This window comes from Centropristis striata, chromosome 20, assembly GCF_030273125.1.
Source record: "Centropristis striata isolate RG_2023a ecotype Rhode Island chromosome 20, C.striata_1.0, whole genome shotgun sequence".
Taxonomy (NCBI): domain Eukaryota; kingdom Metazoa; phylum Chordata; class Actinopteri; order Perciformes; family Serranidae; genus Centropristis; species Centropristis striata.
The window spans coordinates 30,020,340-30,039,763 of record NC_081536.1 but is presented as its reverse complement, the minus strand read 5'-3'; the positions used below and the strand labels follow the sequence as shown (position 1 = coordinate 30,039,763).

At 37.1% G+C, this 19,424-nt stretch overlaps 1 protein-coding gene across 1 annotated transcript; it reads right to left on the bottom strand.

Annotated features, from left to right (window-relative positions):
• Positions 1 to 13,186: 13,186 nt before the first annotated feature.
• On the bottom strand, positions 13,187 to 19,205 carry LOC131993958 (protein NLRC3-like). Its single transcript, XM_059360034.1, has 9 exons — positions 19,141 to 19,205; positions 18,486 to 18,590; positions 17,914 to 17,989; positions 17,547 to 17,751; positions 15,533 to 17,309; positions 15,275 to 15,448; positions 14,928 to 15,101; positions 14,762 to 14,808; positions 13,187 to 13,855 (listed from the first exon to the last, which is right to left on the bottom strand). Exons 1-9 carry the CDS (start codon positions 19,203 to 19,205, stop codon positions 13,290 to 13,292), a joined length of 3,189 nt encoding a protein of 1,062 aa, XP_059216017.1. The 3' UTR covers positions 13,187 to 13,289.
• Positions 19,206 to 19,424: the final 219 nt, after the last annotated feature.

The following is a 19,424-nucleotide window of genomic DNA, read 5'->3' as shown; positions in this document are numbered from 1 at the left end:
GATAAATGATTCATTTTATAATATAAATTAATAAATAGCGAAATAACACGTAGCCTACATGAAGCATTTCAGTAGTTTCACAGTTTCTTGTACTTTGAGTATTTCCATCTTGTGTTCCTTTCTCCTTTTACTGCACTACATTTATCTGACTGTTACAGTTTCTCTACAGATGAAGATTTTACAGACAAAACAAAGAGTTTATTAAAACTGATGTTGTTGAAGTTCAAGCTACTGTATATAAAGTCACAAACAAGCATCTACTTTGGTAAGTTTTGATAAGTGTTTAAACTTTGAAACACTGTTGAACAGAAATCATTGTGCTTCTGTTGTTGGAGCAGCTGGTGATCCTGAACATGGAGGCTAACTGTTAGCACAGAGCTGAGCTCTTCTTATTACAAACTGCAGCTTTACACACACAAACACCTGAATTTCTGATTTTCACAGTTTGATTAAACTAACATGAGATCAGAGATCAGCTGAGAATCATTCAACAAGTGTCACTTACCAAAAGTTTAACACGGAGGAAGCATCTGCATCACAACGAGGGACAGAGTGAAGGAACCAGAGAGACTTTGACTTTTAATCTCCCTTATCAAAACATGTCTATGGAGCCAGTTACAGCACTTTATGACACACTAATAAAAAAAGAGACCAACCTAACACATATAAAACATCACATTAAAAATCATTTTCACAGGTAGTGAACCAGTTTAGTCCCCTATAACTACAAACAGCTCCATCGACACAAATCTTCTGAAACATATCAAGGTCGTTCACAAAAACATACATTCCGTTTCTGTACTTCCTTCTGTTTTTGTGCTGCTGCAACACCTGAATTTGTTCTTTGGAGATCAATGAAATGTATTTAATGTAATAAAGGGATGATTTATTGCAGGACTGCTGGATCAGACTGCAGCACTTTGAACTCCATGGACCTCATAAACTGATAAATTATTAATCTTTCATCTTAAATACATGAATTAACAAATTACAATAAAAAATAACCAGTCCAACATCAACTGTTGTGTTAAGAGCACATCCAAGTACAACATTTTATTAAAGTTTCAAAGTTTGTTGTACTTTGAGTATTTCCATCTTGTGTTTCTTTCTACTTTTACTGCACTACATTTATCTGACTGTTACAGTTACTAGTTTCCAACAAACTCACACATAAACAACTAGCACAACTGGTTTATTACAACCTAAAACTAGCACAAAAAACTGAGAAATAGCTTAAAAGTCCCTTACAACTAACTAAAATAACTTACAACTAACTCAGCTAGCTTCACTAGCTGACTGTCTGTTCCATCAGTACATTTGCTTGATTGTTTTCTTTGGTAAACAAATGCTGAAAAGGAGTTAACGTTTACAATTAGCTTACAACCAACTCAACTAGTTAACTGTTTTACAACTATCGTAAACTAACTTACACTTAGCTTAATTTACTACAAGCTTAACTAACTCACATGTAGCATGCAACTGCACAACTACTTTAAACAAGCATAAAACTAATTAAATTAACTTGGAAGTAGCTTAAAACTACCTTACAACTAACTCAACTAGCTTAAAATTAGCCCAATTACCTTCCAACGAGCTCAATTTGCTTATAATTAGCTTAACTGGCGTACTACTATATTATTGTTTTTTGAATCAGGGTTGTTATCATCATTGTACCTGCAGGATAGTACTTAACCAAACTGGACCTACAACATTACTATTAATGTAAAAATAAAAATAGGCAGAAAAAACGGCACTGAAAGTTGCAGTAATAAACTAAGAGTCATGTTTCTATGTTACATTTACTGCAAGTAGGACACTTTTTTACAGCCAGTTTAGAAGAAAAGTCAGCAATTTGATGAGACTATCAAACAATATGGAATATAAAAACAATGCAAAATCAGGAATAACATGATTGTAGTATGTTCTCGATCATTTCAAGAAAAATAAATGAAATTATCTTTAAAATACTGTTTGTGAAATGTATTAAAGGAAACATATTTCAAAGTGGAAAATATATTGCACATTATATTTGGGTCGTTATTATTTAAATGCTTTTATTAATTAGCTTTCAAATAATCACCTCAAAAATCAGTAAGTTTAGAAAAATAAAATGAATAATGTCGAGCCATTAACGATAATGTCCTATTATTAACAATAATGCTAACTGGTGATTAACAACAATAACGTTCAGTTAGCAATAATAACCATGTTTTAACAAGAATTGTTGGCTTTTATTCTGCCTCAAACCTGAGCACCACTTATGTGGATCTCACAGTTAAACATGTGTCAAAATGGCTATCAGAAGTTATTAATAATTACCAACATTTATTATTAATATTATAAAATCATATGACTTGATTTCCTCAAAGTCACCACTTGATGGAGCACCAATCTGTAAAACAGATTTTGACAAGCCACACGGAAATGGCATTATAGTGTTTGAGGTCTTATAAAAAAAATAAACTTTAAGGAGTAAGTTGTTTGTTTGGCAAATGTTTTTTTTTTTTTATACAGTAGCCTGCTTTGTTTTTTCCATCTCAACTTAATTTGATTTTACACTAATGGATTTAACATGATAATGGATTAATTGGTTGTTGAAAGGAGTCAAAAGTAATTAGAATCTACTTTAAACTGCCTTTGTTTTCTTTTCAACCTTCAAGATAAAAGACATGAGTAAATCTAATATTCTACTTACTTTCCTGAATTTGAATTCTGCAAACGGTCTACATCCATGTACATAAAGTTGGACTAATTTTGTTTTCAGACACAATCCTCTGTTAATTGTGGTTTCAATTTTATTGTGATATGTTTTGAAGAGATTGATTAATAAAGTTTTGAGAAGATCTACACTTTATCTGCCAATAATAAATCACATTGTCACAATCATTTCATGGAAAGAGGTAAAAAATATTTTATTCCAACTTTATGGGCAGCCGTGTAGTTGTTAAACATTAACTTTATAGCTTTATAACAGACACTGTCTTCACTATCCCGCCTACTCTGAGATCAAAGGTCGTCTCAGGCGAGTTTGTGGTGAGATAGCAATTGTCATCGAAAAAATGAAAAACTAAATTAAAGAATTCCTCATTTCAAATCTTGTGCACCTCTAGGATAATTCCAGGATAATTGATTAATAAGATTTTTTGTCAAATAGATAAAAAAGGCCTTTTGACAACAAATAAATTATTCACATTTTCCAAGTTCATAATATAAATACAATCACATAAGTGTGGCCGAAAACATTTTATATTTCTGAGACAAAAAAAGTTCATGTCCAGCTGTATGTGAAAACCTTTACTGTTTATAAAAAATGAAATCATATTCAGGAATAATCAAGTTTGAAGCTGAGTTTGCTTTAAAAAAACATGATATCTTAACAATCGTGTCATAAATTGGTGACATGTTAACTTCAACTGTTATGCCAGGCAGCAGCTCTAGTGTTGATCTTGATAAAAAGTTAATGTTTTACCGATGGTGGTAAATGTTGCTGCAGTGATGTGTGCAATGGGTGCCTTGTTCATGTTTATTTCGGACTTCAGACTCTCTTATCCATATATAAAATAATAAAAGGCATCAATAAATGTCTTATCAGTCAACAACAGACACTGTTGGCTAACTTTGCAGCATTGGGACTGATCTTTCTAGAATTCACCAAACCTTTAAAACAATGTATTTAAACATTTCATTGCATATCATGACTTACCGGAGGTGGCTGATGCTGTTATCTGGAACTGAACAGTCGTTCTCCCATTATGGAGCACTGGAAGTTTAGTTCAAGGAAGAATATTCACTGAGTAGTCAACATTCACCTGGGGATTAGTAACAAATACTTTTTACTCATAAATCCAAGAATGTTCTTACACATTTGTTAGTGTGGATTTATATATTTCAGTTGTGTCTACTCACCAGGAGAGATCCTCTTTGCTTCCATCCATGAAATTATTCTCTCCGTACTGATGCTAAACTCACCTGAGACAACCTTTACAGTCAGAGTGGGCGGGACAGTGAAGACAAATGAAATCTGTTCAAAAGCTAAGTTAATGTTTAACAACTATTATGGTTATGAACCAGGACTTGGAGAGCTTTACAAGTAGCGATACACCACTCCTGAACACCCCCTAACCCAAAAATAACACTAAGCAACAATTAAAGGACAGGGTAAACATTTTCCCAAGCTCTTCTTGATACAGTGCTCACATTCATCCATTGAGAGATTTGTCTCTTCAACTCATTCTTCTTCTTCATAGTGGATGTGATGTAATATCTGCTTAAATCCAAGTACGCTGTCAGATCCACAATCTGCAATGATGCAAAATAAAGTGGGTTTCTCTTTTTAGTACTACTACACAAAACAGCATCATAGAAAAACTATTGACTGCTTTCATAACAAACAGAAGTCATCTTCATGAGATGTGATGAGTAATGAAAAAAAAGTTTCATGTTACTGCTGCATTATATAAAATTACTATCTCTTGCCTTTTAGCTCAATAAGGGCACTTGTGTGTTTTTCTCATTCACTTTTATAATTTCAGAAACATTACATTAATATATTAACATATTCTGGAATTTTTTCTCTCCATTCGAATAAATGGGGAATGTGACAAAAATTAAACGCCTCCAGCATTCCCACCAATGACATGATGAGATACAGTAAAATAAGTAAAGAGGATTAGGTGTATACAGTACATACTACAGTACTTATTATGTGTCAAGACAAAAATAGAATATAAACACTGTCATCCAATAGCACCTATGAATCAATTAGAAAGGTTACTGTATTCCTCTCTTGGCTTAACGGCACATTTCCCAACAAAAATGCATAAAATAATAATCAACAGTAGAATAAAGCCTTTTCAAAAGATGTTCCCTACTAACTCCATTAAACAAGTCAACAAACACTTAAATATACAGATTATAACTAAACTAAACTAGCTTCTACTTTGTACTCCTACATTTTGTCTTCATTGCCACAGGTTAGATTTACTAGCAAAGATGGGTGAGCTTGCATTACATAGATGGATGTATTAATATTTTAGATACGTATGTTCACATTTTACATGTTAATTAGGGTATTATTCTTAAATCTTATGACAGAAATCTTCCTTTAATATAACTGCATCAACTGGCTCACAGATTTGACAAAAAAGGGGAGAACACACAGCAGAGTTGAGATCAAACATGAAACTATTTAAAAGTACAAAAGTATAAAAGAAAATGTCTTTGAACAATCCCAGTACATGTTGGCTGACTGCATCTGCAAGAAAACTGTAAAGTGCATCTGTGGCCACCAGGTGGCGCCAAAACACCGAAGAGTTCACTTAATCAGGAGGTGAAAGGTCAGACAGCAGAGGTCCTGAATTGTAAACCTGCATCCTTTATCAGCCTCGCAAGCTGTAAAACTCTTCATAGTTCTTTTGATTTTGTTCCCTAAGTTGGGGATATATAGGATAAGAGAAATGATAAAATCAACAGCAGCACAACAAAGAAATATGTCCATTATCTTCTCTTATAATTGTACTCGTCTTGGAGCTTTCTGTGGCTCACTTTTTCCTCCTCCAGACTGATTATTCTGCTTATTTTTTGTTCCCAGGAGTGAATTTCGCCGACACAAAAAATACATTTTCCGTGCAACACAAATTGATCTCGTTGAGTGTCCATGTAAAGTTAATACTTCATCTCCTCTCTGCAGGTAAGATTATAAGTAAGTTTATACTGCAAAGTGAGAAAGAATGACAGTAAAGTGTTTATCCTTCATGTCAGCTCGCTCTGAGCAGTCTCAATGAATTTACCATAAATATCACAATACGGGCGCACTACATATGGGCGACTGGTTTGACTATGGAGAAGCGAATGAAGGCAGGAACCAATCAGGAGGAGGATCAGTGTCCAATATGTACCTACCCTTTCCATTTTGATTAATTGCAGGTGTGTTATGTGAATTGCTGGTGTGGTTTGCACTTCAGGGCCACCGTAAATTACAGAGCTGAGCTTTGTCCGTTGTGCTTCTTCCTCATAGAGAGAGGGCATCTTTGATCTGATCTGAGATGATTTGGGCGGAGGGTGCAGAAGCAACGGAAACCTCCGTGTCTGAGCAGTGAAACAAACCAGGAAGAGCCTTCAGCTGCATTGTACCGACATTCCTAACAGGGGGCGCTGACGGCGGCTGCAGAAAAATTTGGGTCCTTTCATTTCAATATAAAAATAAGAAAACTTCTCACTTCATTTATTACCTCAGAATTTTTTTTAGGACAACACTTTGGTCTCAATCACTAGTGAAAAATCTTTTTCAAGACAATTTGATGTCAATAGTGTAAATAATGGCCCCATTGAGAATAAAATGGAAGATAAAGAATTGTTTGATTTGGGGCGTGGCTACCTTTGATTGACAGGTCACTAACAAGGCGAGCCGTCATCAGGAGAGAAGAAAAGCAATGCGTATCTACGGCAACGTGTCAATAAAGTAAAAAAACAAACAAACGTTTACCCTCTCACTGTATTTTCATTTAATGACAGTTGTTTTGTTTTTTCACATTTTGTTCATTAAAAATGTCTTGTTCATAGACACTCCAAGGAATCGCAATTATATACAGTCTATAGTTGCTGTTAATTTTTCTTAGGTACGTTTTCTCAGTCGCTTTGGTGCATTTCTCACATCACTATTAACATTTGCACAACAGTTAATGCATTTCTCAAAACAATTAGTACAAACTGCAAAACCTAGTTGATAACCTGCAAAAGCGTGTCACTTGCTCAAAATGGATCATAGCTCATTCCTCAAAAGCAGTATTCATGTCAATGAAAGTTTCAGTGTCATCAAGATGAAAAGTCCTGACACCATGTTTATGAACAAGAGAGTCAAATGTCTCTGTCATGTTTTCATTATGACAGTTTACTCTGTAAATGTTTTCCAATGCAAAAAAGTCAGATCTTGGTGACGCTACCTGAAAATGCTCTAGACAGACTATATACTATTTGCACAGCCATATAAAAACTACAGTAAAGTTACAAATTACTGTATTTAGTGAGGTAACTGAGTACAACACACTGAATATGTATGTTTCACATTTTTTGTTGCATATGCTCTTTTTAGTTCTAATGTGTTTGCAGCATTGTGCAAAAGAAAAAAAAACACCCTTATTTAGAACAAACATAAAGTCCCTTTGGGTAGAGCTGTGACAGTGTCACAGTGTTGTAGAAATGGTCCAAACTATGTCCTGATTGGTTCATATATGTTGTAAAGTGTTTATGGGTTTATGGATTCAGCTCTGAGTGATTAAGTGGCTTATCATTGGTTCAACTAAAGCTTCACACAGCCCTTCTCATCAGTGGAAGCTGAGGTTCACCTGAGAGAAATTATTTAATTCCGGAGACATTTTCAGTAAAAAAATAAAGATTTAAAAAAAATGTATAACATTTTCTAGACAGATTTTGACAACTAGTTCAACATTTTGGTATGTAACGACTCAAACAATGAAATGATTACTATTAGTTGTATATGGAATGACTATTCAGCATTCACTAGTGTAGTTAAGTTTGACTGACATGACATAAGCAATGATAATGTTATAAAACAGCAGAGAGCTGTATGAGAGTGATTGATGACTGTCCCAAAGCATTTGTAATTTGCTTTTGGACGTTACATACCAGAAAAATCTGACAGCCAACTCCTGTCTGTTAGTACAACCAAACACTGAACAAGATAATTTTAAATGACCAAAATGTTCAAATAAACACACGATGAAAAGGTCAAAGTTCTGAGACGAAACACAAACAAACAAATTCAAGGTTATTTAGATGAACCCAGTGTCATGGATACACATTGTTTTGCTTCCCTTCTATCCTGAAACAATGATGTTCTAACATGAACATGTGCAGACCTGATGACTCAGTGTAAAATGACACTCTTGACTCTTTTATTGAGTGATTTACTGTCACTTTCTATAAGTCAAAGGCCTTTTTCACAGCACATAACGTACTTGTCTCAGCAGGAAAAGCAAAAGTTGAACTGATAACATTAACAGCTATGTTGTGTTCAAGTGTCCCAACAAGGATCTTGTTACAAACCATTAATGAAGTCATTAGTTATAACTGTAAAACCTCTGCCTGGTCAGACAGCAGCACCATAGTTTATCTGTTGTCTCACTCTGAAACATGTTCAGGTTCATCTGCATCACTTTACCATCTGAAGGAGCACTAAAGATATTAAATATTTAAATAAAGAGAGAGAGAGAGAGAAAAGACAGACAGTGTTAACTGTTTACAGTCCTGATGTTGTGTGTGTCTGATTATCATCCTGGAGGAATTTCTCTCCTCCATCAGGTTGATTGAATGAGTGAAAGAGAAGCCTGTTAGCTGACTGTCTCTGAGCTGCAGCACTGACTGCTGTGACTGCTGCTCACTGCTGCTCTCCTCCAGCAGGAGGCGCTGCAGGACAAACAAACAGCTGCTTTCTGAAGGTTTTCATGGCAACAAGAAAAAGGAGAAGCAGTGCTGAAGCTGCTGTAACATGTAAACACATTGTTGTTGAGCGTGTGTTTGTTGAAGAGTGTTTGAGTGTAAAAAGACTGGGTCCCGCTGTATTACTCAGGCTGCACTACAGCGTCTATTCCAGTGGTTTATTCTACATGATACGCCAGTAGGCTATACACTCTATATACTCACTAGATCCCCCCTGATGCTGCATCCTAACATGTTGATAACACACCCAGTCTGTCAGAATGCTCTCAAGATGTATACTGGAGGATATGCATTAGTGAATGTGATTCAGATTCAGATGTTTTTTATTCTTGAACTAAAATACATCTTGTTGAGAGCGAGCAGAGTTGAAGTCTGACACTGATGGAAAACTGTAACATCTGCATCAGTTTGTAAAATACAGCTACAGTCCTCTCTGATGTAGCCTGCTTCATATTTCTCTTTATTATGGAATCAGTTTATTAGTAAGCCTCCATTCCACCAATAATTTAAAGTACTAATACCACACAATTACTCCACTATAAGTAAAAGAACTGCAGTCAAAACTTACTGAAGCAAAAGTATCAGTATTTATTGTCAGTTCCATGTTACAAAGTAAAGAACTAACATTTATTATAAGATGACCGAATTTACATACATACATAAACAATACAATATCTAGAAAAAATAAAAAAAATAAAATAAAATAAAAGTTGGGTCTGCTAAGTGGTTGGAATAAATTTGAAAAGACAAAGTAATCTTAAAGTTTTTTGTCAATTTACAATTATTGAGCTTTAGGATTCCAGTGATATTTTAATACATTTTTAGATCAGTATTTTGAAGGAAGGCAATTTTTTTAGGCAAATAATTTTATGGATTTAATATTTTGCTGGTATATTAACTAAGTTACTTATAGAAGTTTCATTATTTGTGAAATTCAGTGGTGGAAACATTATTCAGATCTCTTACTTAAGTGAAAGTACTAATACCACACTGTGAAATTACTCCACTACAGGTCATGTTACATCTCGCCCTGAAAAGTAACTAAAGCTGTCAGCTAAATGTAGTGGAGTAAAAAGTAAAATCTTTGCCTCAAAATGTAGTGAGGTAGAAGTATAAAGTTACATAAAATAGAAATATTCAAGAACAAGTACCTTAAATTTGTACATTAAACGAGTAAATATGTTTAGTTATATTCCACCACTGCATGTATAGTAAAACATAAAAAGAAAGCTACCAAAATTCAAATGGAACCTTTTTTTTTTTTTCACTTTTTCTACATACTCGAGAAAAACATGATCTTGTGGGGATCGGGATGTATGCACAGACGTCCAAAGTATTTTTTATCACAGCTACCAGAGTGTGTTTTATTATTTCATTACAGTGCGTCCCCTAGAGGTTTAAACATGGCTGAACAGTGGAAACGGCACTTAATTGCTACTATGAAGTTCATGTTCTTAATTGTTGAAATTAAATGTTGACTGGTGAGTTGTTGGTGACGTGGCTAAACTAACATGTGGCGAGACCAAGAACACAGGATAGCGCTTGTCTGGTCTGCTGACAGCAGGTTTTTCTGCCTGTTTCTGTCATTTTAACACCACTTTGTTGTTCATAATGTGTCGTTCTTCATGGGAAAATGAGGCATATCCCTGGGACGCATGGACAGACAGTTTACTGTGTGGATGCAAAATCTCTGCATGAGAGTCTGGAACATCTACAATGTCTCATCTGAACCTGCAGACACTCAGAGCCTCCTCACAGAAAGAAACTCAGAGACTAATGCACATATCATACTTCATGCTTCAGGCTTACTTTAGTGTCTTTATTATGCAGCCAAACAGAACGACTTTGATTGCAACACTCTCAACACCGAAATTGAAATGTACTTGTATTTGTGTTTACGATGTATTAATATTTTCATTCAAAATCAAATTAGTTTGCAAATCCAAAAGTTTGGTATGTTTTGGAGTCCAAAAGTTTAAACCAAAAGCACAAACTTTAGATTTACAAACACAAATTTTAGATTTGCTCACACTTTGATCACAGATAGATAGTTTAGCTCTTAAAATCTTTTTCATGATTTAAGTGCGGAACGTTTGGCAATCAAACGTATAATCATTATAATAATGATAATAATAAAGACACAAAAAGTTTTTTTTTATCTTGGTAAGAACCAAATAATTTGCAGTGCACTCTGCTCTGGCCAGTTCATCACTGCTTGCTGCTTTTAATTTATCAATTTTGTCTTTTTTTGGTCATTTTGTGACCAAAAGAAGATGTGAAAAGACCAAAAAAAGACACAAAAAGGACAAAAAAGCCCCCAAAAAACACAAAAAACAAGCCTATAGCTATTGCTCTACCTATCTGCTTGTTGTTGTTTATTTATGAAAGCCCATGGTTAAAATTATTCTTGAGTATGCAGGAACATAACCACAACTCTGAGGTTTATGACAAACCAAACCGTTTGAAAATGGGTTTAAAATGAATCAATCTGCGGTTATTTAATGCTACATGAACCTGCGTGAGCCATCTAGTGTTTATATATATATATATCGATGGGTAAACTTTCACTTTATCTTCAACATTTAGTCTGTTATGTGTTGTTTAATTTAGCATTTGTGTTACTAAAAGTGTAAGATTACTTTTTTAGTGGTATTTGCACTCCCACTCTGTTAATTAAAGAGTTTGTGTGAGCGTAGAAAAAGCACAGTAAAAAGTGTAAAAAATATTAGTTTTTCTCTTTCTCTCTCTCTCTCTCTCTCTCTCTCAGGTAGCTGATGTACTTCCCCAGAATAATTTTTAAATGCTCGAAAGACATCCAAACAAACATCAACTTGCTGTGGCCCGCCACGTTTTCTGAGGTTGAGCAATGAAACGCATTTACCTCGGAAATCGGAATTTCCAACTCAGATTTTTCCCGGAGTCATTTAGAACCCAGATGTATCATCGACTGTATGTAATACTCTTTATATAAACAAATACTGCATGTATAACTCTTTATATAGAGTCTCTCTATATATGTTATATATGCAGTCTGAGAGATGTATACAGATATTTTAGACAGTTTAGAAGTGAGACAGTTCACTGGCATTGATCCCTGGTTTGGTTTTACACATCTGCATCACTTTTTGGTTTCATATATGAATATACCAGCTACTATTTTGTGTTAAAGTTTAAGTCCGTCCCATTTTCTGCAAAAATGTCCTTGACCTCTGAAGATGCTGTTGTATTTCCCATTCAAGTCAGTTCAACATGCACAAATGAACATAATTCATCTGTGGCTTGAATGTGGATCCCAACAAAAGTAAAGAACAAACATTTACTATAAGATGACATAATTTACATACATGAACAATACAATTACTGGATTGTTATTTTTGATGCATTTCTGTAGCATTTTATTGTCCAGGTAGGGCTGATTTTAAATACTTAATATACTTTTATCAGGTTTCATTTATAAAAAAAAATGTCTAATAACTTTAAAATTATCATGTTTTTATGTAAAATTTCGACATGAAATGTAACTAAAGCTGTCAGCTAAATGTAGTGGAGTAAAAAGTACAATATTTGGAAAATATATAATATCAGTATAAAGTTGCATGTCTGGACATACTCAAGTCAATACAAGTACCACAAAAGTGCAGTTAAGTACAGTACTTGAGTTAGTGTACTTAGTAAGCCTCCATTCCACCAATAATTTAAAGTACTAATACCACACAATTATTCCACTACAAAGAAAAGTACTGCAGTCAAAAGTTACTGAAGCAAAAGTATCAGTATTTATTGTCAGTTGCATGTTACAAAGTAAAGAATAAACATTTATTATAAGATGACTCAATTTACATACATAAACAATACAATATCAAGAAAAAAATAAAAAATAAAATAAAAGTTGGGTCTGATAAGGGGTTGGAATAAATTTGAAAAGACAAAGTCATCTTAATGTTTTTGTCAATTTACAACTATTGAGCTTTAGGATTTGAGTGATATTTAAATGCATTTTTTTAGATCAGTATTTGAAAGGAGGCAAATAATTTTATGGATTTAATATTTTGCTGGTGTATTAACTAAGTTACTAATAGAACTTTCATTATTTGTGAAATTCAGCGGTGGAAACGGTATTCAGATCGCTTACTTAAGTAAAAGTACTAATACCACACTGTGAAATTACTCCACTACAGGTCATGTTATATCTCAATGTGAAAAGCAACTAAAGCTGTCAGCTAAATGTAATGGAGTAAAAAGTACAGTATATGCCTCAAAATGCAGTGAAGTAGAAGTATAAAGTTATATTCCACCACTGCATGTATCGTAAAACATAAAGAGAAAGCTACCAAAATTCGAATGGAAACTTTTTTTTTTTCACTTTTACTGCATAAAAACTTGATCTTGTGGAGATCGGGATGTATGTGCAGACTTTCAAAGTTTTTTTTTTTATCACAACAGAACAGCTTTGATTGCAAAACTCTCAACACCGAATTGAAAATGTTTAATTCGAAGTAAAATACGTTTGTCATTATGATGTATTAATGTCATTCAAAAACAAATAATTTTGCAAATCCAAAAGTTTAGTTTGCTTTGGAGTCCAAAAGTTTAAACAAGCACAAATTTTAGATTTACAAACAAAAATTTTAGATTTGCTCACACTTCCATCACAGATAGTTTAGCTCTCAAAATCTGTTCCATGATTTAAGTGTTGAACGTTTTGCAGTCAAACCTTTAATAATAATAATAATAATAATAATAATAATAATAATAATAAAGACACAAAATTAACCCCATATTAATGTGTTCTGGCAGCTGATCTTTTGAGTTTCTGTCCACAGGAGAGACTCTCAGACCTGCAGAGGACACAGAGACACTGAGGAACCAGATATCCAGAACCCAAACCCAGGATAAAGAGGTTCAGTGAATGTGGTGTTGAAGGTGTGGAGGTGGATCAGTGTGTCAGAGGAGACTCTGTAGAAGGACAGAGTGCCAGCAGGACAGTCCACATACACTGCTACTCTACCAGAGGAGGAGGAGGAGGAGGAGGAGGAGGAGGAGGAGGAGGAGGAGGAGATGACTGTTCTACTGCTATTGTGGTAGACAATGTAACCATCATCAGAGCAGCTCAGACTCCAGGACTGATCATTCCATCCAAAACAACAGTCATAACTGTTTCCTCTCCTCCTGATTCCTCTGTAACTCACTGATAGATAAACGCTTCCTCTCCACTTGATCTCCCAGTAACAGCGACCAGTCAGACCAGTTCCACACAGCAGCTGAGACCAGAAGTCAAATCTGTCTGGATGATCAGGATATGACTGATCCTCTCTCACACATGTCACCTTCCTGTTGTTGTCAGACAGTTTGAGTCTTCTGTTTACTGTGTTTGTGTCCAGTTCCAGTTCACAGACATCTGATGGAGAGAACAAGACACAAAACAGCTGCAGGTTATCATCTGCTGATTTATTAACAACTTTACTGACAGTTACTAAAAGAAAATCATTCAAACTCTCACATTTTAACAGTAAATTAACATGAGAGTAAACATGTCAGTAATATTGTGTTTTTCCTCGTGTGAACTCGAGGATGACAGCTGATGGAGATCCACATCGATAAACACATGTACTGAATAAAGTCTCACTAATAACAGTGACACATCATCGTCCACTGCAGCACAAAGCAGCTCTGAACCATCTGCTTTATTAAACTGTTATTGGCAGATTCAGCACAAAGTTCAGACCTTTGACCATCAAATGTCAAACTGTCCACTGCTACAGAAAACTCTCACCACAGTCTGGATTTTTAAATGAATATCAGAGGGATGTGGGTCCATTTCATTGACCAGGGGCCAGAAGCAAAAAAACTCAACATACAAATATGCAAAGACATTATTTTCTTGTACATATGTGTCGTACTTCTGGTCCCAGTCAGGGAGAACTGGAAGTTAAATCCACCTAAATTCACTTCATTCAACTTCTCAACATCTTTTCACATTTATTATGCTGTTTTGTTTATGACTTGTAGGTTTTTGAACACTGATTTATTAAAAACATCCAGAGAAGAAACATGAAGGAACACAACAACTTTTATCTGTCAAACTTGTGAAGTTTACGAGCAACACCTGAAGGCAGCAAAACGCTTGTATAAAATCAGTGAGAGTCAAAAGAAGAAGAAGCAAAGTCAGCTTTCTGTTGGCTCCACTCTTAATGAAATGTATTTATTTTAGTTTTGTTGTCATCCAACTTCAGTCAAGAAAAAGTCTAAATGTGCTGTAACATGTGCAGCTGAGTTCTGATGATTGAAGCTGAAAAACACTCACACTTCCTCAGACCAGGTCTCAACCACTGCAGTCCACCATGGTCCATCCTGCAGGAAGAGACACAGTCACAATCAACTTCATATCACCATTAAACATCAACCAGAGACACTCGGTTAGAGACAGAGACACAGTGAGACCTGCTGTCTAAAAACAGTTTAATTCTGACCTGAGAGTTTCCAGTCTGCAGTTTGGACTCTTCAGTCCAGCAGAAAGACGCTTCACTCCTGAATCCTGCAGGTCGTTGTTACTCAGGTCCAGGTGTCTCAGACTAGAGGACTGGGAGCTGAGGACTGAGGACAGAGCTTCACAGCCTTCCTCTGAGATCACACAGCCTGACAGACTACACACAAACAGACACACACACACACACACACACACACACACACACACACACACACACACACACACGCTAGATGTTTACACTTGTACCCTTGTAAAACTTTTCTATAGATGCTCATAAGAAAACAGCTGTACAAATAGTGGGTTTACTTCTAAAAACAGTTTAATTCTGACCTGAGAGTTTCCAGTCTGCAGTGTGGACTCTTCAGTCCAGCAGAAAAACTCTTCATTCCTGAATCCTGCAGCTTGTTGTTACTCAGGTCCAGGTGTCTCAGACTAGAGGACTGGGAGCTGAGGACTGAGGACAGAGCTTCACAGCTTCTCTCTGAGAGGTTACAGCCACTCAGCCTGGAGAGGAATCAGCAAAACATGAGAGAACAAATATGAACAATGGAAACTACATTTAATCTGGATAGTGATGTGAGCACCTACAGAGCTTTGTTGGAGGCTTTGACCACTGGCAGCAGCCTCAGAAGAGCCTCCTCTGAAGCAGAGTATTTCTTCAGGTCAAACACTTCCAGATCTGTTTCTGATGACAGTAAGATGAAGACCAGAGCCGACCACTGAGCAGGAGACAGTTCATCTGTGGAGAGACTTCCTGATCTCAGGGACTGTTGGATCTCCTCCACTAGAGAGCGATCATTCAGTTCATTCAGACAGTGGAACAGGTTGATGCTTCTCTCTGGAGACAGATCCTCACTGAACTTCTTCTTGATGTATTGGGCTGTTTTCTGATTGGTCTCTGAGCTACTTCCTGTCTGTGTCAGCAGACCTCTGAGGAGAGTCTGATTGGTCTCCAGAGAAAGACCCAGGAGGAAGCGGAGGAACAAGTCCAGGTGTCCATTTGGACTCTGTAAGGCCTTGTCCACAGCACTCTGGTAGAGATGTGTTGGCTCAGGTTTGGAGGTTGATTGTTCTTCTTCCATCAGATTGACTCCAGACTTGATGAAGGTCAGATGGACATGAAGAGCAGCCAGAAACTCCTGAACACTCAGATGGACGAAGCAGAACACCTTGTCCTGGTACAGTCCTCTCTCCTCTCTAAAGACCTGTGTGAACACTCCTGAGTACACTGAGGCTGCTCTGATATCGATGCCACACTCTGTCAGATCTGAGTCATAGAAGATCAGGTTTCCTTTCTGCAGCTGATCAAAAGCCAGTTTTCCCAGAGACTCAATCATCTTCCTGTTCTCTGGACTCCAGTGTGGATCTGTCTCAGCTCCTCCATCATACTTGATGTTCTTCACTTTGGACTGAACCACCAGGAAGTGGATGTACATCTCAGTCAGGGTCTTGGGCAGCTCTCCTCCCTCTCTGGTTTTCAACAGATCCAGAACTGTAGCAGAGATCCAGCAGAAGACTGGGATGTGGCACATGATGTGGAGGCTTCGAGATGTCTTGATGTGGGAGATGATTCTGTTTGCCTGCTCCTCATCCCTGAATCTCTTCCTGAAGTACTCCTCCTTCTGTGGATCAGTGAACCCTCTGACCTCTGTCACCATGTCAACACAGTCAGCAGGGATCTGATTGGCTGCTGCAGGTCTTGTGGTTATCCAGAGGCGAGCAGAGGGAAGCAGTTTCCCCCTGATAAGGTTAGTCAGCAGCACATCCACTGAGGTGGACTCTGTGACATCAGTCAGGATCTCAGTGTTGTGGAAGTCCAGAGGAAGTCGACACTCGTCCAGACCGTCAAAGATGAACACAACGTGGAACTCTTCAAACTTGAAGATTCCTGCTTCTTTGGTTTCAGTAAAGAAGTGATGAACAAGTTCCATTAAGCTGAACTTTTTCTCTTTCAGCACATTCAGCTCCCTGAAAGTGAATGGAAATGTGAACATTATGTCCTGGTTGGTTTTGTCTTCAGCCCAGTCCAGAGTGAACTTCTGTGTTAAGACTGTTTTCCCAATGCCAGCCACTCCCTTTGTCAGCACTGTTCTGATTGGTTTACCTCTTCCAGGTGAGGCTTTAAAGATGTCTTCTTGTCTGATTTTTGTTTCTGGTCTGTCTGGTTTCCTGGATGCTGTTTCAATCTGTCTGACCTCATGTTCACCATTGACCCCTGCAGTCCCTCCCTCTGTGATGTAGAGCTCTGTGTAGATCTGATTCAGAAGGGTCTGGTTTCCTGCTCTAGAGATTCCCTCAAACACACACTGGAACTTCTTCTTCAAGTTGCATTTAAGTTTACGTTGGCACAATGCAGCACAAGTTCCTAAATGAACAAACAAGTGAAATCAGTGAGTTTGTTCTTTAATGCAACATGTAAGTGTAACTGTAGAGTTTCTGCTCCTCCATCAGTTTTATTTAGCTCATCAGTTAAGGACAAACAGCTTCTGATCTGATGCAGATGTGTGCAGCATATTTACAGCAGAGATTGGAAATGTAAACTTTGCCAATGTTGCCTCAATTTCATCTTTCATCAGGTTAAATTGTAGTGAAATCCACTTACTGCTCTGCAGACAGTCAGCCAACTCCTCCTGCTTCATTCTTCTCAGGAAATCGAGTGTGATGTTCAGAAACTCGTCTCTGCTTCTCCTCCTCTGCTCCTCATCCTCCCATTGGTCCTCTAAGCATTCTAGGTAATCTGGACTCAGAACCTTCTGGATCTTCTTCAGCTCGTTCTTCACAAAAGTGATGATGTTCTCCTCCAGCAGCTGGAACAGAATATTATATGAATGAAACAATCAAACTAAAATTACAGAAGCAAACATCAGCTCCATGTTGGACAGACTAACAGTCCACTGGTCTAAACAGTGCACCATGGAGATGATTGTGAACAGAATAGATGTAAAAGTAGCTGTTGTACATGTACAGACCACAAATATGGAGTCCAGTGTTTGATACTGCTGGGCAGAGTGACCACCAGGAACCTCTGAGCTCTCCTCGTCCACTCTGTGGAGGAATCATGAACAATCAGCTCACATTATGTCTGTCCACACAGAAACACACACAAGGTAAAGATCCATGAGGAGATATTTGGAGGTGAAGCTAGGTTCAGGTTTTTCCAGCTTCCTTCTGGTAGAAAAAGAGATAAATTCTCCACTGAACCCATAACAATCATCATGCTTAGCTTGCTTCATGATCAATATTCTATTTAGACATGTTTCAGTGTTTATTTTAAACCCTTTGGTGGGCTGTCTGAACTTTTTGCCGACTACTTCCTCTTAGAGGTTGTCGTGCGACTCAGTTTTTAAGTTACTCTTGCTGCTGATTCAACTGAGAATTAACAGCTCAGTCTGCAGCTTTTTGTAGCTTTCAGCTCACTGTTTTCTTCACCAGTCAGTTTGGTTTAGTCCCAACAGCTCTCACCAACCCTCCATATAACTCTCCCTCCCTCACTGTACACTGCTGAAGTGCCCTGTTTTCATTATCAGTTTGAGATCCTCACCTTTGATCAACAGAGTGGCGTTCATCTTTGAAGACTATAGGATGTTCCATAGACCGGTCACTCTTCATGGATACACAGCTGGGTTCAGGTTTTTCCAGATTCCACCTGATAGAAACACAAGATAAATTCTGCACTGAACCCACAAGACATTTGTAACATTTTCTATGATTCATGATAATCATTTAATTGTGACACTCTTCAGTGTATAGTTTAAAACTCTATTCAATGCAGTGTGCCGTAGGAATTTATTCTGTGGGGTGATCACAATGGTTGATAGTAATGTGGTCCAATAAGGAGATGTATACGTATCAATATACATTCAGTAGTTCGTGTCAGAGGTGTGATTGGGGGGATTAAGTGATCCAGCTCTGGAGCACCGTCGGAGGTGGTAACAGAATCATTAAATTGTCAAGACTGCTCAAGGCCGGATCAATGTGAACCAGCGGAGCCAGTAAGATGTAAAATATGTAACATATCATCAGAAACACAGCCCTCACTTGATTCCAATATTCGTGGAATCTGAATGAATATCCTAAGATGAAAAGCCAGCACAGCTTTTATACAGTAATATAGAGTGAATTTAGCGGAAACACAGTCTGAAAGGAGCTGGTGAGTGTGAATAATGATGATGGTGATTGGATTGCTGAACTCTGACATGGAGAAGAGTCCTGGACAGTTAAAGATCCTCATCTCACCTCCTAGCTTTGGTCTGGCTGTCATGTTCCTCACACAGAGTGGTTTCAGAGGGAGGGTCTCCCTCCTCTCTGTCCTCACACTGATCCATAGCAGAGTCCACACCTGCAGGGAGAGATTCACTCTGTCACTGCAACAACACGAGAGGTGAAGACACATGAGCCTGTCTGCATCAAAGACGCTCAGGTGAAACAGGTGACCAGCTCTTCTTTTCTGTTAAACTCTCTGATATTTAGTATCCTGAAC

Bases quoted from the DNA above. Each gene is read 5' to 3' on its own strand.
- LOC131993958 (XM_059360034.1), bottom strand. From the start codon at position 19,205: ATGACAGCCAGACCAAAGCTAGGAGGTGAGATGAGGATCTTTAACTGT. The intron at 17,310-17,546 runs GTAAGTGGATTT...TTGTTCATTTAG, and splicing joins GGCTGACTGTCTGCAGAGCA to GAACTTGTGCTGCATTGTGC. The intron at 15,449-15,532 runs GTAGGTGCTCAC...ATTCCTCTCCAG, and splicing joins AAAGCCTCCAACAAAGCTCT to GCTGAGTGGCTGTAACCTCT.